The sequence below is a fragment of the Erythrolamprus reginae genome, chromosome 12 (genome assembly GCF_031021105.1).
Source record: "Erythrolamprus reginae isolate rEryReg1 chromosome 12, rEryReg1.hap1, whole genome shotgun sequence".
In the NCBI taxonomy this organism is placed as follows: domain Eukaryota; kingdom Metazoa; phylum Chordata; class Lepidosauria; order Squamata; family Dipsadidae; genus Erythrolamprus; species Erythrolamprus reginae.
Genome location: NC_091961.1, coordinates 21,141,456 through 21,167,467, shown reverse-complemented (window position 1 = coordinate 21,167,467; position 26,012 = coordinate 21,141,456). Strand labels below are relative to the sequence as shown.

Here is a 26,012-nt window from a genome sequence, read left to right as displayed (position 1 = left end):
TATCCAAACCTAATCAACTCTCTCCAAGTGGTTTTCTCTCTCTTAAGAACTGACTAAACTGGGTTTACTGAGAAATATATATTTCCTAGAGTCAAATTGCCATGCAGATCTGGGTCCCCATCTGCCTTCTGCTGATCCGACAATTTGCCTTAGTGAAAGGTAAGACTTAACAGGTAACGGGTCCAAAGACGGGCTACAAGAATGGTGGAAGGTCTTAAGCATAAAACGTATCAGGAAAGACTTAATGAACTCAATCTGTATAGTCTGGAGGACAGAAGGAAAAGGGGGGACATGATCGAAACATTTAAATATATTAAAGGGTTAAATAAGGTCCAGGAGGGAAGTGTTTTTAATAGGAAAGTGAACACAAGAACAAGGGGACACAATCTGAAGTTAGTTGGGGGAAAGATCAAAAGCAACATGAGAAAATATTATTTTACTGAAAGAGTAGTAGATCCTTGGAACAAACTTCCAGCAGATGTGGTAGATAAATCCACAGTAACTGAATTTAAACATGCCTGGGATAAACATATATCCATCCTAAGATAAAATACAGAAAATAGTATAAGGGCAGACTAGATGGACCATGAGGTCTTTTTCTGCCGTCAGACTTCTATGTTTCTATGTTTCTATGTAACATTCTTGCTCTTGGGCAGATTGGTCGTTAGGCAATCTTTAACTAGATTATTTATTCAGTGCTAGCTTAATAATATATATTAGTTACTGTTGTTTAGTGCATTGGGTAAAACTAGAGAAATTGGTAAGTTTTACAGTTCAATGAAAGAGCTTAACTAACTAAATACAGGAACTGAATAAGAATTAACTTTTGTTAACTGGTAAATGTATTTTGCTGTAATTTCACAAACAAATCTTCAAATAATGTTGTTTCTCTTTTCAAAATGAAGTTTAAAGTGCATATTGCACACCTTCAGTTCAGGGACTTGATGTTTTTCACGTTAAGATTAAATTTCTGCAATATTTTGTTCTTCTATTTTCAAATACTTTCCAGGAGTTCTACCAGATAAATGCAAATTACCACCAATCACAGGAAAATGCAAAGCTTTTTTGCAAAGGATTTACTACGATTACAAGAGCAAACTATGTCGGAACTTCATTTATGGAGGTTGCAAGGGCAATCAAAATAGATTTCTCACAATGAGTGATTGCCTTAACACCTGTAAAAAATTTGGTAAGCAGCTGCAAAGACTTGCAAACATTTGAAATCTTAATCTGTTTATTTAAAAAGCACATGAAATGTGCCTTTTAAATCTGTTTATTTAAAACGCACATGAAATGGGCCATTTCCGGCCTCTAGAGGGCCTGGGGGGGAGCCATTTTTGCGCTCCCTAGACATTGAATTTTGAGTGTGGATACTCGTGAGAATGCAATAGCGTTTACGCACACTTTTGGCACCTGAGAGAAAAAAGGTTCGCTATCACTACTCTAACCATTATCACTTAGTTTTGTTTTATCTACATAAGGGTCTCCAAGCTCTGCAACTTTAAGACCTGTGGACTTCAACTCCCAGAATTCCTCTGATAGCACAGGAATTCTGGGAATTGAAGTCCACAAATCTTGCAGTTGCCAAGGTTGTAGATCCCTGACCTACATTATTACTACTATTCTGTTTAATTTATTGTTATGTTCCGGCATCCCTCTAGGGCAGCGGTCCCCAAACTACGGCCCGCGGGCCGGATGCGGCCCAACGAGGTCTTTTAACCGGCCCGTGGCAAGCTCACGAGATTTTACTGGTCGATAAAATAAGCTCCCGAATCTCCTGTCAACTCACTGCGGTCGGCTGCTCAGCGAGGAGAAGGTGGAGAGGCAAGGGGGCGGGGAGGAAAGCGGGCCTGCAATTGGCCCCTTCCTTTGTCGCCTTTAGGGAGAGAAACTGTTGCTGCCCTATGGCAGAGCAGCAACAGTTCCTCTCCCTAAAGGCGAGAAAGAAATTGGCCAATTGTAGGGCCGCTTTCCTCCCCGCCCCCTTGCCTCTCCACCTCCTCCTCCCCTCCTCCTCCGCGGTGAGTGAAAAACTGTCCACTGAAAGTCACAGCTAAGTGCACCATGGCTAAGTTTGTGTGTGGGGGGGAGGCGGCTGCTTGAAAACCCCTGACCTCCATCGCCTCCCCCCCACGGCACAAGGCGAGCACACCTCGCCGCTGACACAGGCGGCGGGGACTGCCCTGTCCCCCTGCGCAAAACTACGCAGCCCCAGATCGCTCGCTTCTCCAGCCAGCAAAGCCGATTGCCCGGCTTTGCTGGCTGATGCAGGAAAGGAAAGCCTCACATTTAAAAAGCACGCCACTTTCTGGGACTACGGCGCCGTGGTGGCCTTCAAGCGCGGCCCTTCGCGGCGCCCCCCACCCGTTCCTGCAGGAAGAGATCGGGCACTTTACCGGGAGGTGGAGGCGGCGTGGGGCCGGACGCTGGGTGCCGGGGAGGCCGAAGGAGTGGACGCGCCTCTCAGCTGCAGAGCGGAACGGGGATGGAGATCCGCGGCGGAGTCCGGCGTTGGGAGCCTGGGGCCATGCGGGACCGTTCATCCAGGCTTGCCGGTCCACGCGCGCCTGGATGAGCGGTCCCGCATGGCCCCAGCGCCGGACTCCGCCGCGGATCTCCATCCCCGTTCCGCTCTGCAGCTGAGAGGCGCGTCCACGCCTTCGCCCTCCCTGGCACCCAGCGTCCGGCCCCACGCCGCCTCCACCTCCCGGTAAAGTGCCCGATCTCTTCCTGCAGGAACGGGTGGGGGGCGCCGCGAAGGGCCGCGCTTGAAGGCCACCACGGCGCCGCAGTCCCAGAAAGTGGCGTGCTTTTTAAATGTGAGGCTTTCCTTTCCTGCATCAGCCAGCAAAGCCGGGCAGTCGGCTTTGCTGGCTGGAGAAGCGAGCGATCTGGGGCTGCGTAGTTTTGCGCAAGGGGGACGGGGACAGGGCAGTCCCCGCCGCCTGTGTCAGCGGCGAGGTGTGCTCGCCTTGTGCCGTGGGGGGGAGGCGATGGAGGTCAGGGGTTTTCAAGCAGCCGCCTCCCCCCCCACACAGAGATAAGAGAGAGAAAGAAAGAGAGGGACAGAGAGAAAGAAAGAGAGGGACAGAGAGAAAGAAAGAGAGGGACAGAGAGAAAGAAAGAGAGGGACAGAGAGAAAGAAAGAGGGACAGAGAGTAAGAAAGAGAGGGACAGAGAGTAAGAAAGAGAGGGACAGAGAGAAAGAAAGAGGGACAGAGAGAAAGAAAGAGAGGGACAGAGAGAAAGAAAGAGAGGGACAGAGAGAAAGAAAGAGAGGGACAGAGAGAAAGAAAGAGGGACAGAGAGTAAGAAAGAGAGGGACAGAGAGAAAGAGAGAGGGACAGAGAGAAAGATAGAGAGGGACAGAGAGAAAGAAAGAGAGGGACAGAGAAAAAGAAAGAGAGGGACAGAGAAAAAGAAAGAGAGGGACAGAGAGAAAGAAAGAGGGACAGAGAAAGGGAGAGAGAGAAAGAGAAAGAAAGGTAGAGAGAAAGAGTGAGAGAAAGAGAAGAGAGAGAGAAAGAAAGAGGGGGGAGAGAAAGAGGGAAAGATAGAGAGGGAGAGAGAAAGGAAGAGGAGAGATAGAAAGGGAGAGAGAGAGAAAGGGAGAGAGAGAGAGGGAGAGAGAAAGAGGGAGAGATATAAAGAGTGAGTGAGAGAAAGAGAGAAGAGAGAGAAAGAAAGAGAGAGAGAGGACAGAGAGAAAGAGAGAGAACTAGAAAGACAGAAGGACAGAGAGAAAGGGAGAGAGAGAGAAAGGAAGAATAAATATTAAATATTGTATTTGTTCCCATTTTGTTTTTTACTTTAAATAATGTATGTGCAGTGTGCATAGGGATTTGTTCACGCGTTTTTTTAATAGTCCGGCCCTCCAACAGTCTGAGGGACAGTGAACTGGCCCCCTGTGTAAAAAGTTTGGGGACCCCTGCTCTAGGGGCTGTTGTAGGGACACGGTTGTTGGTAATTGCTGATTGGCAGCCTGTGTTGTTCTGCTTGTATTTAACAAGCTGTCAAATGTTATAAAGTGTTACGACATTTTCCCCTCATGTCACTCCTCGATTATGAGCCTAATCACTATAATATTTAGCATTTATGGATGTTCCTGTTTTTCTTTTTCTTTTCTGGTCTAATGCTGAACATTCTCATGGCTATATTAAAATTATGCTTTTTTACTTTTAAGCTCCTCATTAATCCACATAGGATGTTATATAAAAACCAACCATTTTATTCAACAATGTTATTGCAGTGAGAAATGTTTCCTGAATGAAAGTTTAGAAAACGTATTTGGGCTTATTAATATTTTCCTGTCTTTGATATTTATTGAAAATGAAATAAAGTACAGGTAGTCCTTGAGTTATGACCACAACCAATGTTCCCTCTAATTTTTTTCCGGTGTGGGCGGAAAAGCATAGTGTCTGAGCGGCAGTCCCTTTGGGACTGGCCAGCCTAGAAGTATAAATAAATAAATAAATAAATAAATAAATAAATAAATAAATAAATAAATAAATAAATAAATAAATAAATAAATAAATAAATAAATAAATAAATAAATAAATAAATAAATAAATAAATAAATAAATAAATAAATAAATAAATAAATAAATAAATAAATAAGAAAAAAATTCTTTTCTTTTTTATTAAAAGAAATTAAGAATAAAACAAAATCAAAATCTATTACTATTATTACTATCTTCTCCTCTTTTTCCATCCCTGTCTCCTCCCCCCTTGTGTGTGTGTGTGTGAACTCTTGAACCATTTCCAATAACAGGTGAGCTATTGGAAATGGTTCAAGAGTTCACCCCCCCCCCCACACACACAAACAAACGGCTGGGGTTTTTTCTCTCTGTTATTATTTGGGTGCTTCTTACCATGTGCTTTAAATCAAGAGTCATTTCTCTCTCTTTCTCTCTCCCCCTCGTGCTCTCTCTCTCTTTTTCTCACTTTCTCCCTCTCTTTCTATCTCTCTCCCCCTCTTGCTCTCTCTCGCTTGTTTTCTTTCTCTCACACTCTTTCTTTCTATCTCTCTTGCTTTCTTTCTCTTCTCTCTCTTGCTATCTCTCTCCCCCTTTCTCTCTCTCTCTCTTTCTCACTTACTTTCTCTCTCCCTCTCTCTGTCAGTGAGGGGGCTGCGAGAGCGCTTTCTCCGAGCGCTTCGGGAATGCCTGCCCTGCCTCTACTGCAGCCCCCTTGCTGAAAGCTCTGGACGAAAGCGCTCCCAGCGAAGGGGCTGTGAGAGGGGCGGGGCAGGCATTCCTGAAGCGCATGGAGAAAACCCTCTCTCGCAGCCTCCTGGCTGTGAGCGCAGAAGTGAAGAAGGAGAAGCCACCGCAGCTGCCGCGGGAGAAGTCACGCCCCAAGGCAGGAGGCGGCGGAGGAGCAGAGGGGGCGGATCGGGCGAGCGGGATGCAGGGCTCAGAGGCCAGGGGCGCGAGTGGGCCGGAGGCACCATGGGGAGGCAGGGGCGGCCACGGCTCCCTTCTCTTCTACTACCGGCACCTCCCTGCCCCTGCATCCCCCCGCGGGCTGGCAGGGGGATGGGAAGTGCACGCCCGGGGAAAAGGGTGCGCGGGGGGTATTTTGGGGTGCGCATGTGCGCACGCGCACAGCTTACGGGGATCGCTGACCACAACTGAGCCCCAAATTTACATTGCTAAGTTGAACTTTCATTAAGTGAATTTTTCCTCATTTTACGACTTTTCTTGCCATGGTTCCTAAGCAAATGAATGCATTTCTTAAATTAGTAAACCTGGTTGGTAAATGAATCTGGATTCCCCATCAAATTTGCTTGTCATGTGGTCGCAAAAGGGAATCATGTGACAAACCCTCCCCCCACTGAACCAACCAGTTGCCAAGCATCTGAATGATGATCACGTGACCAGGGGGATTCTGCAACGGTTTTCAGCACCTTTGGAATCTTGAGTGGTCAGTGAGGGAACGGTTGTAAGTTGAAGACTTCTTGTATATTGTTTCCAAGCAGGGTATTTTAATCTAATACTCACTCAGTTGTCTCTTTTTCTTAGAATACATGGATGATGTGACTGAACGTTTCGTCAAGAACAAAGGTACGTATGCTGTTGTCTGTAAGGTATATTACAGGGACTCATAGCAAAAGTGTGTGTATGTTTCTGTACACAAAATAGTATCACATCACAAGAGACAGGCTTATGACCATCAGTAACAAGAACAGCAGGGATGTGATCGACCTATTCCCGTCCACTGGTTGTCCTCGACTTACAATCCCAATTGAGTTCCAAATTTCTGTCATTAAGCGAGTCTTATGTTAAGTGAATATTGTCCCATTTTATGACCTTCCTTGCCACAGTTGTTAAGTCAATCGTCCCCTTAGATAAGTTAGTAACCCGGCTGTTAAATGAACCCTTGATTTCGCTCGTGAGAAGGTCACAGAAGGGGATGACATGACCTTGGGATACTGCAACCATGATTTTGACCATGTGATCAGTGGGGTGCTGCAAAGATCATAATTGTGAATAATGATTTATTTTATTTATTTATTAGTTGGACTTGTATGCCGCCCCTCTCCGAAGACTCGGGGCGGCTCACAACAAGTAAAAACAGTCACAACAATCCAATTAATTAAAATATTTAACGATTTAAGAAAAACCCCATGTAATAGCAAACACACACACAAGCATACCATGTATAAATTGACATGCCCAGGGGAGATGTTTAGTTTCCCCATGCCTGACGGCAAAGGTGAGTCTTAAGGAGTTTTTGGAAGGCAGGAAGAGTAGGGGCAGTTCTAATCTCCGGGGGGAGTTGGTTCCAGAGAGCCGGCGCCGCCACAGAGAAGGCTCTTCCCCTGGGACCCGCCAACCGGCATTGTTTAGTTGACGGGACCCGGAGAAGGCCCACTCTGTGGGACCTAATCGGTCGCTGGGATTCGTGCGGCAGGAGGCGGTCTTGGAGATATTCTGGTCCGATGCCATGAAGGGCTTTAAAGGTCATAACCAACACTTTGAATTGTGACCGGAAATTGATCGGCAGCCAATGCAGACTGCGGAGTGATGGTGAAACATGGGCGTACCTAGGTAAGCCCATGACTGCTCTCGCAGCTGCATTCTGCATGATCTGAAGTTTCCGAACACTTTTCAAAGGTAGCCCCATGTAGAGAGCATTACAGTAGTCGAACCTCGAGGTGATGAGGGCATGAGTGACTGTGAGCAATGAGTCCCGGTCCAGATAGGGCCGCAACTGGTGCACCAGGCGAACCTGGGCAAACGCCCCCCTCGCCACAGCTGAGAGATGGTTTTCTAATGTGAGCTGTGGATCGAGGAGGACGCCCAAGTTGCGGACCCTCTCTGAGGGGGTCAATAATTCCCCCCCAAGGGTAATGGACGGACAGATGGAATTGTCCTTGGGAGGCAAAACCCACAGCCACTCCGTCTTATCCGGGTTGAGTTTGAGTCTGTTGACACCCATCCAGGCCCCAACAGCCTCCAGGCACCGGCACATCACTTCCACATCTTCGTTGACTGGGCATGGGGTGGAGATGTAAAGCTGGGTATCATCGGCATATTGATGATACCTCACCCCATGTCCTTGGATGATCTCACCCAGCGGTTTCATGTTGATGTTAAATAGCAAGGGGGAGAGGACCGACCCCTGAGGCACCCCACAAGGGAGAGACCTCGGAGCCGACCTCTGACCCCCCACTAACACCGACTGCGACCGGCCAGAGAGGTAGGAGGAGAACCACTGAAGAACAGTGCCTCCCACCCCCAGCCCCTCCAACCGGCGCAGAAGGATACCATGGTTGATGGTATCGAAAGCCGCTGAGAGATCGAGGAGCACCAGGACAGAGGATAAACCCCTGTCCCGGGCCCGCCAGAGATCATCCATCAACGCGACCAAAGCGGTTTCCGTGCTGTAACCAGGCCTGAAACCCAACTGCTGGGGACCTAGATAATCAGCTTCTTCCAAGGACCGCTGGAGCTGGAGTGCCACCACCTTCTCGACAACCTTCCCCATAAAGGGAAGGTTGGAGACTGGACGATAGTTGTTAGGTACGGCTGGGTCCAGGGAGGGCTTCTTGAGGAGGGGGCGCACAAGCGCTTCTTTATAGAGTGATGGAAAAACTCCCCTCCCCAAGGAAGCGTTGGTAATCTCCTGGGCCCAGCTCCGTGTCACCTCCCTGCTGGCCGAGACCAACCAGGAGGGACACGGATCCAGTAAGCAGGTGGCAGAACTCACAGCTCCGATGGCCTTGTCCACTTCATCAGGTGTCACCAGATCAAACTCTTCCCAGACAGGTGGACAAGTACGTGCCCCAGTCACCTCGACTGACTCGTTGTCAGTCGACTCTGTTTTACAATTGGAGTCGAGGTCGGCCCGTATCTGAGCAACTTTATCAGCGAAAAACGTGTTAAACTCCTCGGCACTACTCTGCAAGGGCTCCCCAACTCCCCCCTGATTAAGAAGGGAGCGGGTCACCCTAAACAGAGCAGCCGGGCGGGATTCCGCTGATGCAATCAAGGCGGCATGGTACGCGCATCTTGCCGCCTTGAGCGCCACTTTGTAAGTCTTAATAAAAGCTCTTACAAGTGTTCGATCAGATTCGGACCTACTCTTCCTCCATCGCTTCTCTAGATGTCTCTTTTGGCGTTTCAACACCCGGAGCTCCTCGTTGAACCATGGGGCTCTACGGGGTCTAGTGCCGCGGAGAGGTCGCAAAGGCGCAATCCGGTCAAGAGCCCCTGCCGCAGCCCTGTTCCAGGCCTCAGCAAGGGACTCCACCGAACTGTGGACGAGTGCCTCTGGAATAACCCCAAGCGCCGTCTGAAAGCCCTCTGGGTCCATCAGGCGTCTGGGGCGGAACATCTTCATTGGTTCCGCCTCCCTGCGGGGAAGGATTGGAGCCAGGAAGTCAAGCCGTAGCAGAAAATGGTCTGACCATGACAAAGGCAACGCTTCTAAGCCCCTTAGTCTCGGACCATTGCTCAATTGCTCGGAAAGGAATACCATGTCAGGTGCGTGACCTCCCTCGTGAGTCGGACCCTGTACTACTTGAGTCAGGTCCATGGCTGTCATGGTGGCCATGAACTCCTGTGCCAGCCCAGAGGTTTCACCGAGTGACGGCAGGTTGAAGTCCCCCAGGACAATGAGTCCGGGGAACTCCACCGCCAACCCGGCTACCTCCTCGAGTAGCACAGGCAGGGCTTTTGACACGCAGCTGGGAGGCAGGTACGTGAGAAATAAGCCCACCTGAACCCCTAAGTCCAACTTCAGCAAGAGAGACTCGCAACCTGCAATTTCCGGAGCAATGAGTCTACGCAGGCAAAGGCTCTCCCTGGCTATAATAGCCACTCCTCCCCCACTTCCCTGGGGTCGAGGTTGATGCCATATCTGAAACCCGGCTGGACAAATTTCAGAGAGAGGGACACCTCCCTCCGGGCCCAGCCAGGTTTCAGTAATACAAGCCAGGTCGGCCTCCTCATCCAGGATCAGATCCCGGATGAGGAGAGCTTTATTTACCACCGACCTGGCATTGAGCAGCAGCAACCTGAGTCCAGGGCCAGAGTTACACTCATCACCAGTACCCAAGATTGGGCTCACAGAACCGGAACAAGGGACCGTTATTAAGCAACGGTCTCTCATTCCCCTGGAACGGCTAACTCTGTGGCCCCCACCGTATCTGCCTCTCCCCAGCAACACAGGGATATTCCGGCCCTCTGCCACCCCAGAGATCGGTGCCCCTTCCTCTCCTGTCTCCCGAGTGTCAGGTGGGCCAAACCTATCATTCATACTACTCACAATCATCTCATCCATACTGTACTCCCACCCACCCCAACCATCACACTCATACCAATCATTCATTCCATGCACAAGATTAACTCCATTCCAATCATCCATTAATTAGCGAACCCTCCCAATATTAAAAAAGATTAAATTAGTAATAAGTAAAAAGCTAATAAAATGTGGCACAATATAAATACATATAAATAGAAATTGAAAAATTCACAAAATTAATAATTAGTAGTATAAAATGGTAAAAATGGTAAAATAGTAAAAATCAGATCTTAATACTAATTATTAGTTAGTTAAACATCGGTTAGTCAGTCGGTCCAGGTGAAGTGTCTTTGTATGGCTTCAATAAGTCTTAGATCTTAAAGGACTTTAAAAAGGTCTTAAAAAGCTGCTGTTTTTTTCCCAGCCGGTCCACTAGGGGGCGTGGGTCTTCAATAAAGTGCATAGAAGTGCACAGAAGTCAGTAGGGGGGGGAGGAGGGGGGAGGGACAGACAATGATAGTCATTTGCAAGTTCATATTAGCAATGTCCCAATTCCCAAGCAATTCCCAAGCAACCAGTTCCATCTTTCTCATTTCTCTTTCGTGATTTTATCGTCCAGCAGGTCCAAACATCCATGTAGTCCTCCCATCCCACCCAGCTGACACAAGCAGGCTCCATCCAGCACGTTCTTAAAGCTTCTGCTGGGCTCCCCCCCCCCAAGACAGCAGCCACTCCCACTGGCCACCACCCCAAGTGCCTCGATAAAAGCTATTGTAACTTTGAACAGTCACTAAGCGAACTGTTTTAAGTTGAAGACTGCCTGCGTTTCTGTCAGCTTCTTTCTCTAGCATCCAATTTACAGTTTCTGTTTATATGATGTTTTAACACCAGAGGTCATCAAAGCCCGTGGCATCAAAGCAATTTGGAAAAGCATGGCCAAGTGAGATTTACCCTTATGATAGTGGAGAATAGGCAGGACTGTTCTGACCAGTTACTCAAACATAACAAACCTCCTGTACTTAAATTAAATTAATTACATTCCTTAAATTAATTAAATTGAATTGAAATTGATCAAAGGAACGGCTTGCTTCTAGAAGTTGTGAATGCTCCAACACTGGAAGTTCTGTTCTGTTTAAGAAAAGTAACAAATCTTCTGTTCCCGGGTCACCCTGACTCGGACCGAAAACTCTTCATTTGCAGTGCTTATGTTTGGTCAATTTGAATACTTTTTTCACTTGGAAAGTAGTCTGAACATTTCTGCACACAATGATATGAAAATTGAACTGAAGAAATTAATCCTTATTGGTTTATTTTGCACATAAATATGCCCCCCCCCCGTTTTTGTGAATTTTCTTTAGGTTTATTGATAATTATGCCTGCAAAATACATTCTATTTTACTAAAGTTGGTATGGGATTGGTAGCTTGAACATTTCTGAACATAATGATATGAAAATTGAACTGGAAAAATTGATGCATATTGGTTTATTTTGTTGATGAAATGCACGCCCCCCCGTTTTTTAAAAATAGTCTTCACTTTATGGATAGTTTTGCTAGCAAAATACATTCTATTTTACTAAAGTTGGTGTGGGATTGGTAGCTTGAACATTTCTGAACATAATGATATGAAAATTGAACTGGAAAAATTGATGCATATTGGTTTATTTTGCACATAAATGTATGCCTCCCCCCGTGTTCAATTATTTCAATTTATATAAAAATTATGCTGTTAATTTCAAACTTACATACTTTTTTTTAGTAAAATGGATTTTTTTCATAAAATTAGTTCTCTGGCTACAATGTGGTTGATTTTCAAAAGGATATTCCAAATATTTCTAGACAAATATGTATAAACAGTGACAATAATGGCACATAGCAAGGCCGGGGTGTGTGGGGTGGCCCTTTTGTGGCAAAAATAAACCAATAAGAACCATTTTTTTCAGTTCATTTATATTTTTCTTATATTCAGAAATGTTCAATTTAGTATATCAAACCTTTTGGGGGAAAATTCCTTAGGGATTTGTAGCCTTAAAAAATAGAAATTGACACGAAATTGAAAAAGGATGGGGGGAGGGGCTTTTTGATCAAAATAAAAATATAAGTCTCAATTTTTCCAGTTCAATTTTCATATCATTATGTTCATAAATGTTCAAACTAGTTTTCCAGTTGAAAAAGTTTTCAAAAAGATCAAATTCAAGTACCTAAAAAAATTATTTTTGGTCCGGTCATATACGAACAGAAACAGACTCGAAGTTATGATTTTTTTTTGCCCAGAAAACAATTAGCCACCACCCCAAAAATATTTTTTGATGATCAGCATTGTTAAATTGAGTAAATGAATGCCTAAGATTTTAAAGAATATTTCGGATTTGGAGCATAAAAAAATAAAAAGTGAAAATGGTTGCAAGCAGCCGAGGGGGGTGGAGGCCTTATTTCTGATATTAAAAAACCAATAAGAATCATTTTTTTCAGTTCCTTTATATTTTTCTTATATTCAGAAATGTTCAAGCTACCAATCCCACACCAACTTTAGTAAAATAGAATGCATTTTGCAAGCAAAACTATCCATAAATTGAAAATAATTCACAAAAACGGGGGGGGCATGCATTATATCCGCAAAATAAACCAATAAGATTTACTTTTTTCATTTCAATTTTCATATCATTGTGTGCAGAAATGTTCAGACTACTTTCCAAGTGAAAAAAGCTTTCAAAAAGACCAAACATAAGCACTGCAAATGAAGAGTTTTCGGTCCGGGTCAGGGTGACCCGGGAACAGAAGATTTGTACCTTTTTTTGCCCAGCAAAAACTAAGCCCCCCACCCCCCAAAAAAAATTCTCATAGAGAGAACCCCTGAAATGATGAAAAGTCATGAAATTTCAAGTTTCAGATATGCAGGGAAATTTTTTTACAGGGACTCAAACTTGGCTTCGGGTCGCATACGACCCGAACAGAACAGCAGGGTTAAGAAGATGTTAGATAACTATTTGTCTGAAGTAGTGTAGGGTCTCCTTCCCAAGTAGGGGGTTGGACAAAACCAGTGTTCATAAGCAACCTCCCTTTCTCATTCTTATTTTTAAAATTACAGTATTTGCATTTTTTTAAAGTGATGCACAGAATATTTCTGTGTATTCCAGAAAGGTCTCATTGGCATTCAAATATTTGTTTTATTTATTTATTTATTCATTTGTCCAATACATAAATACATAGGAATAAAATAGACATGTGATAATATAAAAGAGGGTGAAGATGAACTTAGAGGAGAGGATATATGAAAGGTAGAGAATATATAAGATAGGTGAAAGAAAGGAAAGACAATTGGACAGGGGACGAAAGGCACACCAGTGCACTTATGTATGCCCCTTACTGGCCTCTTAGGAACCTGGAGAGGTCAATCGTGGAGAGTCTAAGGGAGAAGTGTTGGGGGTTAGGGGTTGACACAATTGAGTCTGGTAATGAGTTCCAAGCTTTGATAACTGGATTGTTGAAATCATATTTTTTACAGTCAAGTTTGGCGCGGTTCGTATTAAGTTTGAATCTGTTGCATGCTCTTGTGTTATTGCGGTTGAAGCTGAAGTAGTCATTGACTGGTAAGACATTGCAGCATATGATCTTGTGGGCAATGCTCAGATCGTGTTTTAGGCGTTGTAGTTCTAGGCTTTCTAGGCCTAGGATTGTTAGTCTATTTTCGTAGGATATTCTGTTTCGAGAGGAGGAGTGAAGGGCTCTTCTGGTGAAATATCTTTGGACATTTTCAAGGCTGTTGATGTCTGATATGTGGCATGGGTTCCAGACAGATGAGCAGTAGTCTAGGACGGGTCTGGCAAAAGTTTTGTAGGCTCTTGTGAGTAGGGTGAGGTTGCCTGAGCAGAAGCTGCGTAGGATCAGGTTGACAACTCTAGAGGCTTTTTTGGTGATATTGTTGCAGTGGCCTTTAGCACTTAGGTAATTCGATATTAGTATTCCAAGGTCCTTTACAGAATGTGGGTTGGCAGTGAGAGATTGTTTATTCAGTTCGTATGTGCAATTAGGATTCTTTTTGTCAATGTGGAGGGTAGAGCATTTGTTGGTTGATGAAGTTGCCAGGTGTTAGACCAGTCTGAGACAAAGTCCAGGTCTTTTTGGAGAGTGAGTGTGTTGTCAGTGGTGTTGAAAAGTTTCACATCATCGGCAAAAAGAACACAGTTCCTTTCGATATGGTCGCAGAGATCATTGATGTAGAGCAGCGTTTCCCAACCGGTGTGCCGCGGCACACTAGTGTGCCGCGAGACACCGCCAGGTGTGCCGCCTGGGCGGGGCGCTGCGGTGCCTCCGACCTCTCGGCTCCTGCCCGATGCCGCGGTTTCTGGCGCTCTCCTGCTGGGCCCCAAAGAAGGAAGGCAGGAAGAAGGAGAGCTCCATTCTTCGCGCCTTTTTCCCGCCTTCCTTCTTTGGAGCCCAGCAGGAGAGCGCCAGAAACTGCGGCATCGAGCAGGAACCGGGAGGTCGGAAGCACCGGCACGGCAGCGCCCCGCCCAGCTGAAGCTTCCCTGACGTCGTCTTCGGCACACCTGGCCGTGTCGTTGTTGGCAAGTGTCCTTTGGGGCCCGGCGGGAGGGCACTGGCGGTGGGAGCGGGGGGGGGGCGGCTGCAGCGGCGCAGGCAGTCGCGGGGAGATGGCGGGCGGGCGGCTAAAGCGGCCCCGGGCACCGTTCCCTGTAGGCTTTTCCAGAGGCGCGCCTGCCGGATTTCCCTCCGCGCGGCTGGGGACGCGGATCCACCGCCCTCGCCAGCCCGATCTCCCTCCACCCGGCTGGGGAGGTGGATTCGCCGCCCCCGCCAGCCCGATCTCCCTCCAGTGGCTGGTGACGCAGATCTACCGCCCTCGCCAGCCTGCTCTCCCTCCGTGGGGGGGTGGGGGGCGACGAACCGACGACCGGAGGCTGTCCGTCCGTGTTGGGTGGTGCAGGGCAGGCACAGGCAGCCCCAGGGGAGAACAAGGGAGGGAGAGAAAGGAAAGAGAGAGTAAGGGAGGGAGAGAAAATTGAATGAAGGAGGGAGAGAAAGAAAGAGTAAGAAGTAGAAAGGATAGAGAAAAAGGAAGAGAAAGGGAGGGGGAGAAAGGAAAGAGAGAGAAAGGGAGGGAGAGAAAATTGAATGAAGGAGGGAGAGAAAGAAAGAGTAAGAAGTAGAAAGGATAGAGAAAAAGGAAGAGAAAGGGAGGGGGAGAAAGGAAAGAGAGAGAAAGGGAGGGAGAGAAAATTGAATGAAGGAGGGAGAGAAAGAAAGAGTAAGAAGTAGAAAGGATAGAGAAAAAGGAAGAGAAAGGGAGGGGGAGAAAGGAAAGAGGGAGGAAGGGGGGAGAGAAAATTGAATGAAGGAGGGAGAGAAAGAAAGAGTAAGAAGTAGAAAGGAAAGAGAGAGAAAGGGAGGGAGAGAAAATTGAATGAAGGAGGGAGAGAAAGAAAGAGTAAGAAGTAGAAAGGATAGAGAAAAAGGAAGAGAAAGGGAGGGGGAGAAAGGAAAGAGGGAGGAAGGGGGGAGAGAAAATTGAATGAAGGAGGGAGAGAAAGAAAGAGTAAGAAGTAGAAAGGAAAGAGAGAGAAAGGGATGGAGAGAAAATTGAATGAAGGAGGGAGAGAAAGAAAGAGTAAGAAGTAGAAAGGAAAGAGAGAGAAAGGGAGGGAGAGAAAATTGAATGAAGGAGGGAGAGAAAGAAAGAGTAAGAAGTAGAAAGGATAGAGAAAAAGGAAGAGAAAGGGAGGGAGAGAAAGGAAAGAGAGAGAAAGGGAGGGAGAGAAAATTGAATGAAGGAGGGAGAGAAAGAAAGAGTAAGAAGTAGAAGGGATAGAGAAAAAGGAAGAGAAAGGAAGGGGGAGAAAGGAAAGAGGGAGGAAGGGGGGGAGAGAAAATTGAATGAAGGAGGGAGAGAAAGAAAGAGTAAGAAGTAGAAAGGATAGAGAAAAAGGAAGAGAAAGGGAGGGAGAGAAAGGAAAGAGAGAGAAAGGGAGGGAGAGAAAATTGAATGAAGGAGGGAGAGAAAGAAAGAGTAAGAAGTAGAAAGGATAGAGAAAAAGGAAGAGAAAGGGAGGGGGAGAAAGGAAAGAGGGAGGAAGGGGGGAGAGAAAATTGAATGAAGGAGGGAGAGAAAGAAAGAGTAAGAACTAGAAAGGATAGAGAAAAAGGAAGAGAGAGGGAGAGAAAGGAAAGAGAGAGAAAGGGAGGGAGAGAAAATTGAATGAAGGAGGGAGAGAAAGAAAGAGAGATAGGAAGGAAAGAGGGAGAGAAAGGAAAGAGAGAAAGGGAGGGAGAGGAAGGAAAGAGATGAGAGAGGAAGGAGGAGACAGAATGAGAGGAAGGAAGGAAGACAGAAAGAAAGAGGGATGGAGAGAGAAAGGAAGGAAGAGAGAGAAAGAGGGAGGGAGAGAGAAATAGAGCGAAAGGGAGGAAGAGAGATTTTTTTTGTCCAAACTTTTTTTAGCGCCCCCCCCTCCATGTTCCCCAGGATTTTGAAAATATGAAAAATGTGCCGCGGCTCCAAAAAGGTTGGGAAACACTGATGTACAGAATGAAGAGATTAGGACCTAGTACGCTTCCATAGGGAACGCCGCTTATGACAGGGGCGGGTGTGGAGATGGCTCTACCAATTTTGTCAATTTGTTGCCTGCTTGACAGGAATGCAGTAATCCAGTTGTGGAGGAGTCCTGAGATGCCATAGGATTTGAGTTTTAGGAGTAGTTTGTCATGGACCATTGAGTCGAAGGCTTTGCAAAAGTCTATATAAATTGCATCAATGGATTTTCCTTGGTTGAGGAGGGTAGTCCAAATGTTTTTGCAGTGAAGCAGTTGTAGGTTGCAGGATAGTTTCTTTCTGAATCCAAATTGTTTGTTTGAGAGTAGGTTATTAGATTCTAAGTAGAGGGTGATTTGTCAATTTATAATTGATTCCATGATTTTACAAGGGACGCAACAGAGAGATATTGGTCTGTAGTTGTCCACTCGTGAAGGGTCTCCTTTTTTGAAAATGGGGATGACTATTGCTTTTGACCACAGCTTGGGGAGCGTGCTGGTCCTGAAGGATTTTTGGAAGATAATGCTTAGGGGTTCAGCGAGAGCAGAAGAAAGTTTCCTTAGGAAGTATGCACAGAGACCATCTGGTCCGGCAGATAGGGAGGGTTTGAGGTCACGGATTGCTTTTTCTACATTGTCTACAGTGGTTTTTTAGTGGGTTAGAGGTGCGATTTGCGAAGATGGGGGAAGAACCATTGCTGTTAACAAAAACAGAGCCAAAAAAAGAGTTGAAGAGGTTGGCCTTGGATGAGTCATCATGGTATTCTTTGTTATTGGGTCCTACGAGTGGTGGAATAGGTCTGGAGTCACTGAGTTTGTTGTTGACGAAGTTATAGAAAGTTCGGTTGGACTTGGTGCGAAGGAGGCTTTCCTCTTGTTTGTTGTGATAGTTGAGGCATTCTGCTCTTATTCTTTGGCATATGCTTTTGTAACGGACTTTAAAGTTGGTTACTGGGCTTTTTTTGTTTCTACGCCAGAGGGATATTTTTTTGGTTTGTAGTTTCTTTATCGAGACAGGTATGTTATTTTTTCGTTTACCTCTGGAAGACGTGAGTGGCACATGTAGTTCGATAAGCCTTTTCATTTGGAGTAAAAACATATTGTAGTAAAATAAAAGTAAAATAAAAGTAAAAACAGTGAGGACAGAAAAAACACTGTCTTGATTCAGTTGGATCTGCAGAAAAAAGAACCACACAAAGCTGAGCAGATTATGGCCAGGCTCTTCCATGACTATCTTGTGACAGCACCCAAAATTCACAATGGATACCAAAGTTCTGCCTGCCTCTAACCAAGGAAAACCCTTATTGTTTTGCAGGGTGAGATGGGTGGCATATCAATCAAATCCATCCATCAATAAAATGATATGCTCAAGGGGTGAATGCCTGACCACCCAAGGTTAACTTTATGGTTTCTCCGTGTCCCTGCCTGGAAAGCAATCATATTTTATTTAAATTCAGGAAGAGAACTTCAATTAAAGCAGACCAGGCTCAGAAAAAAATCTATGCAAACCTAATCAACTCTCTCCAAGTGGTTTTCTCTCTCTTAAGAACTGACTAAACTGGGTTTACTGAGAAATATATATTTCCTAGAGTCAAATTGCCATGCAGATCTGGGTCCCTATCTTAATACAGGCTAACAAGTCCATTCAGCAGGGAGATGAATAGTAGTTTGCCCCCTACCTTTTATCCGCAATGCTAGATTAGGGCTTCTCTAGCAGCGGTGGCTCTTCCATCCCAAGGATTAGCCCATAGAATTCCACTGCTCTCCTCTTCTCCACCTTTCGTGCATCCACACTTCAGGCATTGCACCCAGATGTTCCTCCTTTTCCTCATCAGCCACCTCCACACCTGGGAGCTGTTGACACTCCCTCTGAGGGCTGACTGATGGCCCAAGCTCTGCGTCGATCTCTCTTTCCCTGCCACCCCGTTCCCTTTGCCCCCTCGGAGCTGTCAGGTTGCCTTTTTGCCAAGGGAGCGACTGATGAAGCCACAGACCATTTACTATAATGCATATAACTGGCAATATGCTAAAACAGTGATGGTGAACCCTTTATAGTTCACATACAAAAAGGTTGTGTGCGCCCAACTCCCTACCCCCACACATGCACAGAGGCCTCACTGAAGCCTAAGACATTGAAGAAATGGCCAAACAGGAAACCCGGATGTTCAGAAAAATGGACTTCCGGTTTACCCATTGTGCTGTTTTTCACACTCCGGAGGCTTCAGGGAAGCTTAATGAAGCCCTGCGTGTGAAAAACAGCACAATGGGCAAACCAGAAGTCCATTTCTCTAAACTTTCAGTTTTCCCATTGGGATATTTTGCACTCTGGGGATTCAGGAAACTTCCCTAAAGCCAGTTGTGGCCTCTGGAAGCAGTGCTGTGCTCCCGAAGACCACGAATCACTCAGGGTGTCACCAGCTGCGCCAAGCTGGGGTGGCGCAGCAGGTAGAGTGCTGTACTGCAAGCCACTGAAGCTGACTGTAGCTCTGTAGGTGAGAGGTTCAAATCTCATCATCGGCTTAAAGTTGACTCAGCCTTCTATCCTTATGAAGTGGGTAAAATGAGGACCTGGATTGTGGCGGCAATAGGCTGGCTCTGTTAAAAAGTGCTATTGCTAACATGTTGTGAGCCACCCTGAGTCTAGGGAGAAGGGTGGCATAAAAATCGAATAGATAGATAGATAGATAGATAGATAGATAGATAGATAGATAGATAGATAGATAGATAGATAGATAGATAGATAAGATATGCCTGCGGTGCAAGAGAGCAGAGAGCAAACCGTACGGCCGGAGCTAAGGGCCACCCGGCCTGCTCCAAGCACCTCATCCCACCTTCTCTGCACGGCGAGGAAAATGCCATTGCACAACCACTGGAGCGAGGCCCCAAAATGTAAGGCAGGCAGTAGGTGGCAGAGCGTTCCTTCAAACATGCCGCTTCCTAGAGCGGTCTGCGGGTGGCGGACAGGCAATTGGTTAGGGCAGGTGGCAGAGAAGGCAGCAGGCGGTGGGGCAGGCGGCATAATGGTGGCAGTATCGTACATGATTTCCTCTGATTTTCAGCCTTTTTTTCTCCTATGAATGCACAGAAGCCGAATCCTTTGCCGCCCATGCATGCATGCGCTCCCAGTCCATTCTGGTGGCACCGGGAATGGTGGCCCACCGCTGCCTTCAATCCACCATCATCTCTGCTATCACAACCAGTGAAGCTCCGGGAGTTGAAGCGCCAGAAGAGACGTCTAGAGAAGCGATGGAGGAAGAGTAAGTCAGAATCCGATCGAACACTTGTAAGAGTTTTTATTAAGACTTACAAAGTGGCGCTCAAGGCGGCAAGATGCGCGTATCATTCCGCCTTGATTGCATCAGCGGAATCCCGCCCGGCCGCTCTGTTTAGGGTAACCCGCTCCATTCTTAATCAGGGGGGAGTTGGGGAGCCCTTACAGAGTAGTGCCGAGGACTTTAACACGTTTTTCGCTGATAAAATCGCTCGGATCCGGGCCGACCTCGACTCCAATTGTAAAACAGAGTCGACTGACAACGAGTCAGTCGAGGTGACTGGGGCTAAACGTCTTTGTCCATCTGTCTGGGAGGAGTTTATTTATTTATTTATTTATTACTTAGATTTGTATGCCGCCCCTCTCCGAAGACTCGGTGACTTGGTGACACCTGATGAAGTGGAAAAGGCCATTGGAGCTGTGAGTTCTGCCACCTGTTCACTGGATCCGTGTCCCTCCTGGTTGGTTTCGGCCAGTCGAGAGGTGACACGGAGCTGGGCCCAGGAGATTACCAACGCTTCCTTGGGGAGGGGTGTTTTTCCAACACTCTATAAAGAAGCGCTCGTGCGCCCCCTCCTCAAGAAGCCCTCCCTGGACCCAGCCGTACTCAACAACTATCGTCCAGTCTCCAACCTTCCCTTTATGGGGAAGGTTGTCGAGAAGGTGGTGGCACTCCAGCTCCAGCGGTCCTTGGAAGAAGCCGATTATCTAGGTTCCCAGCAGTCGGGTTTCAGGCCCGGTTACAGCACGGAAACTGCTTTGGTCGCGTTGATGGATGATCTCTGACGGGCCCGGGACAGGGGCTTGTCCTCTGTCCTGGTGCTTCTTGACCTCTCAGCGGCTTTCGATACCATCGACCATGGTATCCTTCTGCGCCGGCTGGAGGGGTTGGGAGTGGGAGGCACTGTTCTCCAGTGGTTCTCCTCCTACCTCTCCGGTCGGTCGCAGTCGGTGTTAGTGGGGGGTCAGAGGTCGACCTCTAGGTTTCTCCCTTGTGGGGTGCCTCAGGGGTCGGTCCTCTCCCCCCTGCTATTTAACATCTACATGAAACCGCTGGGCGAGATCATCCAAGGGCATGGGGTGAGGTATCATCAATACGCCGATGATACCCAGCTTTACATCTCCACCCCATGTCCAGTCAACGAAGCAGCGGAAGTGATGTGCCGGTGCCTGGAGGCTGTTGGGGCCTGGATGGGTGTCAACAAACTCAAACTCAATCCAGACAAGACGGAGTGGCTGTGGGTCTTGCCTCCCAAGGACAATTCCATCTGTCCGTCCATTACCCTGGGGGGAGAAACATTGACCCCCTCAGAGAGGGTTCGCAACTTGGGCGTCCTCCTCGATCCACAGCTCACATTAGAGAAACATCTTTCAGCTGTGGCGAGGGGGGCGTTCGCCCAGGTTCGCCTGGTGCATCAGTTGCGACCCTATTTGGACCGGGAGTCACTGCTCACAGTCACTCATGCCCTCATCACCTCGAGGCTCGACTACTGTAACGCTCTCTACATGGGGCTACCTTTGAAAAGTGTTCGGAAACTTCAGATCGTGCAGAATGCAGCTGCGAGAGCAATCATGGGCTTTCCCAAATATGCCCATGTCACACCAACACTCCGCAGTCTGCATTGGTTGCCGATCAGTTTCCGGTCACAATTCAAAGTGTTGGTTATGACCTATAAAGCCCTTCATGGCACCGGACCAGATTATCTCAGGAACTGCCTTCTGCCGCACGAATCCCAGCGGCCAGTTAGGTCCCACAGAGTGGGTCTTTTCCGGGTCCCGTCAACGAAACAATGCCACTTGGCGGGACCCAGGAGAGGAGCCTTCTCTGTGGCGGCCCCGGCCCTCTGGAACCAACTCCCCCCAGAGATTAGAATTGCCCCTACTCTCCTTGCCTTTCGTAAGCTACTCAAAACCCACCTCTGCCGCCAGGCATGGGGGAATTAAGACTTCTTCTCCCCCTAGGCTGATACAACTGTATGTATGGTATGTTTGTACGTATGTTGGTTTTATACATTTAGGGGTCTTAAGTTAGTTTTTTAGTATTGGATTTTTTACTGTACATTGTTTATGATTGTTGTTAGCCGCCCCGAGTTTTCGGAGAGGGGCGGCATATAAATCCAATAAATGAAATATAAATCCAATAAATGAAATGAGCAGCAAAACATTTTCTTCTTCTTCCTGAAGTTAAAAAAACCAAAATAATCTTGTTTCCCTTTGAAAAAGCAGTTTTGAAATAATAATGAGCTGGATGTCAGAGAATCTGCACAGATGATGAAGGAGAAATTATGGGGAAGGGGTTGTCCTTCACCTTATTTTTTATCTTTCCGCTGCAGACAAGAGATGTACAGCAATTTACCTACGAGGATGGTGCTATAATATTAGTACTCGATTTTATTATGATGTTACAGAATTTAAATGCAAAACATCTAATTACCATGCTTGCGGAGGCGATGGAAGCAGTTTTGGAAGCTACAAGGAGTGTGTTTTGGCATGTGATGTCGTTGGTACGTTCCAGACATTTTACATACTTAACCACAGACATCATACCTTCACTTCTCTCTTAGATATTTCAGGAGTGTCAAACTTGATTTCAAGTTTCCATGTAGTTGCGGTTTTACCTGAGATGGCCTTCTGCAACCCTCTGCCCCCGAAACTTTATCATTTATTTATTTATTTGTTTGTTTGTTTGTTTGTTTGTTTGTTTATTTATTTATTTATTTATTTATTTATTTATTTATTTATTTATTTATTTATTTATTTATTTATTTATTAGATTTGTATGCCACCCCTCTCTGTAGATTTGGGGCGGCTAACAACAATAATAAAAACAGCATATAACAAATCTAATATTTAAAATAACTAAAAAACCCTTTATTAAAAACCAAAAAAGCACACACACAAACATACCATATATAAATTGTATAGGCCTAGGGGAAAAGAATATCTCAGTTCCCCCATGCCTGGTGACAAAGGTGGGTTTTAAGGAGCTTACGAAAGGCGAGGTGGGTGGGGGCAATTCTGATCTCTGGGGAGAGCTGGTTCCAGAGGGCCGGGGCTGCCACAGAGAAGGCTTTTCCCCTGGGTCCCACCAATCAACATTGTTTTGTCAACGGGACACGGAGAAGGTCAACTCTGTGGGATCTAACTGGTTGCTGGGATTCGTGCAGCAGAAGGCGGTCCCGGAGATATTCTGGTCCGACGCCGTGAAGGGCTTTATAGGTCATAACCAACACTTTGAATTGTGACCAAAAACTGATCGGCAACCAATGCAGACTGCGGAGTGTTGTTGTAACATGGGCATATTTAGGGAAGCCCATGATTGCTCTCACAGCTGCATTCTGCATGATCTGAAGTTTCCAAACACTTTTCAAAGGTAGCTCCATGTAGAGAGCATTACAGTAGCTGAGCCTCGAGGTGATGAGGGCATGAGTGACTGTGAGCAGTGACTCCCGGTCCAAATAGGGCCGCAACTGGTACACAAGGCGAACCTGGGCAAACACCCATGTCGCCACAGCTGAAAGATGTTTCTCTAATGTGAGCTGTGGATTGAGGAGGACACCCAAATTGCACACCCTCTCTGAAGGGGTCAATGATTCCCCCCCCAGGGTGATGGATGGACAGATGGAATTGTCCCTGGGAGGCAAAACCCACAGCCACACTGTCTTATCAGGGTTGAGTTTGAATCTGTTGACACCCATCCAGACCCTAACAGCCTCCAGGCACCGGCACATCACATCCACTGTTTCATTGACTGGACATGGGGTAGAGATGTACAACTGGGTATCATCCGCATACTGATGATACCTCACCCCATGCCCTTGGATGATCTCACTCAGCGGTTTCATGTAGATATTAAATAGCAGGGGGGAGAGGACCGACCCCTGAGGCACTCCACAAGGGAGAAGCCTAGGGGTCGACCTCTGACCCCCCACTAACACCGACTACGACCGACCGGAGAGGTAGGAGGAGAACCACAGAAGGAGAGTGCCTCCCACTCCCAACCCCTCCAGCCGGCGCAGAAGTATACCACAGTCGATGGTATCAAAAGCCGCTGAGAGGTCGAGAACCACCAGGACAGAGGATAAACCCCTGTCCCGGGCCTGCCAGAGATCATCCATCAATGCGACCAAAGCAGTTTCCGTGCTGTAGCCGGGCCTGAATCCTGACTGCTGAGGGCCTAGATAATCGGCTTCTTCCAAGGACTGCTGGAGTTTGGGAGGGCACCATTATTTCTGGCATGGGCACTTTTATTATTATTTTTATTATTTATTAAATTTGTATGCCGCCCCTCTCCAAAGACTCGAGGCGGCTCACAACAATGATAAAAACAATATTGTAGTGGCACAAATCTAATATTAAAAGAAATAACTAAAACCCTATCCTATTAAAACCAGTCAACACATACATACCTAAAAAAAATTATAAAGAGCCTGGGGGAAAGATGTCTCAAATCCCCCATGCCTGGCGGTATAGGTGGGTCTTGAGTAGTTTACGGAAGACAAGGAGGGTGGGAGCAGTTCTAATCTCCGGGGGGGAGTTGATTCCAGAGTGCCAAGGCCGCCACAGAGCAGGCTCTTCCCCTGGGGCCCACCAGATGACATTGTTTAGTTGACGGGACCTGGAGAAGGCCAACTCTGTGGGACCTAACTGGTCACTGGGATTCGTGCAGCAAAAGGCGGTCCCGGAGACATTCTGATCTGATGCCATGAAGGGCTTTATAGGTCATAACTAGTGATGGGTGAACCCAATGGTGTTCGGGTTCAGCAAGTTTGGACGAACTTCATGCAAAATTCGGCTGAACCCGAACCGAACCCGAACGGGGAATCCCACCATTACACTCGTCACCAGTACCCTGGGTTGAGCTCATGGAGCCGGAAGAAGGGATCGTTATTAAGCAACAATCCCTCCTTCCCGCCATATCTGCCTCTCCCCAGCAAGACCGGAATATTCCGACCCTCTGTCACCCCCGAGATAGTTGCCTCCTCCCCTCCTGCCTCTCCAGCGTCAGGTGCGCCAAGTATTTCATTCATATCATATCCATTCACCTCATCCACCCCATAATCCCACCCACCCACCCCATCCATCCCACCCACCCCATCCATCCCATCCACCCCCATTCAATCCACCCCATTCATTCCAATAGTCATCACTAAACCCCCGCCCCAATAGTTAATTAAAAATATAATTAATTAAAACACTAGTAAAATAATCCCTTCACTCTATTAGTCACAGGCATATATAATTAACCCCCCTAAAATTGGCTAAAGACAATAAACATAAAACATAAAGACATAGACAAAAATAACATAGGAAATCATTAAATTGGCTGATAGTTCTTGATTTAGTTCTAATAAAATCCAATGCCAGTGAACTAAAAACAATCAACAGCAAGGTGGTGCCAAGCTCCAGGCCAGCTAAGTTCTAAAAGTTCTAGCAGAGTCCAGCATGGAGGTCCAAGTAACCAAATGTCTGAATCTCTGAGCAAGAATAACCACTGCAATGCTGGCCGCTGCCACTGACCAGCACCCCAAATCCGTGCCACTGCAGGTCAGTCCTTTGATATTTGCAGGGTGCCCCATGGGCGAGACCCAGGCCTTGAGTTTGATTTTACACCTTTGATGCAAACCTTCCATGGCTCACTAATCTTCAAATATCTTGGATAACTATTAAAAGCCCAGATGAAAAAAACCCCAAAGTCTCCCCCTCCTCAAAACTGAATGGCTTCAGGAAAAAAGTTATTCCTCAGCCATGGGGGGTAGATGACCGAAAGCAATGAAAGGAGCTTGTAGATCCAAATGCCTGACCATTTTATCAAACACATTGTCACTGAAGTTTCCACCCTTATGTTGATGGCACAATGGGTACCATAACCAGAGAGGAAACTCCTTTAAAACGGAACAGCTAAGGTGGCTTTGCCTCTGCTATGCGGCAGGCATGGGACAAAGGCAACATCAACCATTGACAACTTGTTATCTTTGTGCCATGGTTAGAATTCATGGGTGACCTTCCATGTTCTAAAATTGGAGAACATATGGAGTTCAAAATGCTTTGGTGGAATGTGGGATAGGAATTTTAGGAAAAGCTAAAGGTGTGCTCTACAATACTAGGCAGAAGGTCAGTTATGGCAGCAGATTGCCCAGGTGGTCCAGGTAGAGATGGGAAGAGAGGCTATAGGAAATGTGTATTACCTTTGATGGATTCATAATAACTCTTCCTTCCTTCCTTCCTTCCTTCCTTCCTTCCTTCCTTCCTTCCTTCCTTCCCCTCTCTCTCCTCTCTTTCTCTTTCTCCTTTTCTCTGTTCCCTTCCCTTCCCTTCCCTACCCGTCTCTTCTCTTCTCCTTTTCCCTCCCACAACATCCCCTGTACCATTTTAGCATACGAACCAATATACTCAAAATTCTGGCCTTTTGAAGAAACAGACTCTCCTCCGGCTGTTTCGTGA

At 46.7% G+C, this 26,012-nt stretch overlaps 1 protein-coding gene across 1 annotated transcript; it reads left to right on the top strand.

The window, feature by feature from the left end:
• LOC139174680 (doenitin-1-like) lies at positions 1–26,012 on the top strand. Its single transcript, XM_070765193.1, has 5 exons — positions 1–159; positions 1,010–1,189; positions 6,024–6,065; positions 21,902–22,072; positions 25,945–26,012. Exons 1-5 carry the CDS (start codon positions 102–104, stop codon positions 26,010–26,012), a joined length of 519 nt encoding a protein of 172 aa, XP_070621294.1. The 5' UTR covers positions 1–101.

Bases quoted from the DNA above. Each gene is read 5' to 3' on its own strand.
- LOC139174680 (XM_070765193.1), top strand. From the start codon at position 102: ATGCAGATCTGGGTCCCCATCTGCCTTCTGCTGATCCGACAATTTGCC. The intron at 6,066-21,901 runs GTACGTATGCTG...TTTCCGCTGCAG, and splicing joins ACGTTTCGTCAAGAACAAAG to ACAAGAGATGTACAGCAATT. The intron at 22,073-25,944 runs GTACGTTCCAGA...GTACCATTTTAG, and splicing joins TTTGGCATGTGATGTCGTTG to CATACGAACCAATATACTCA.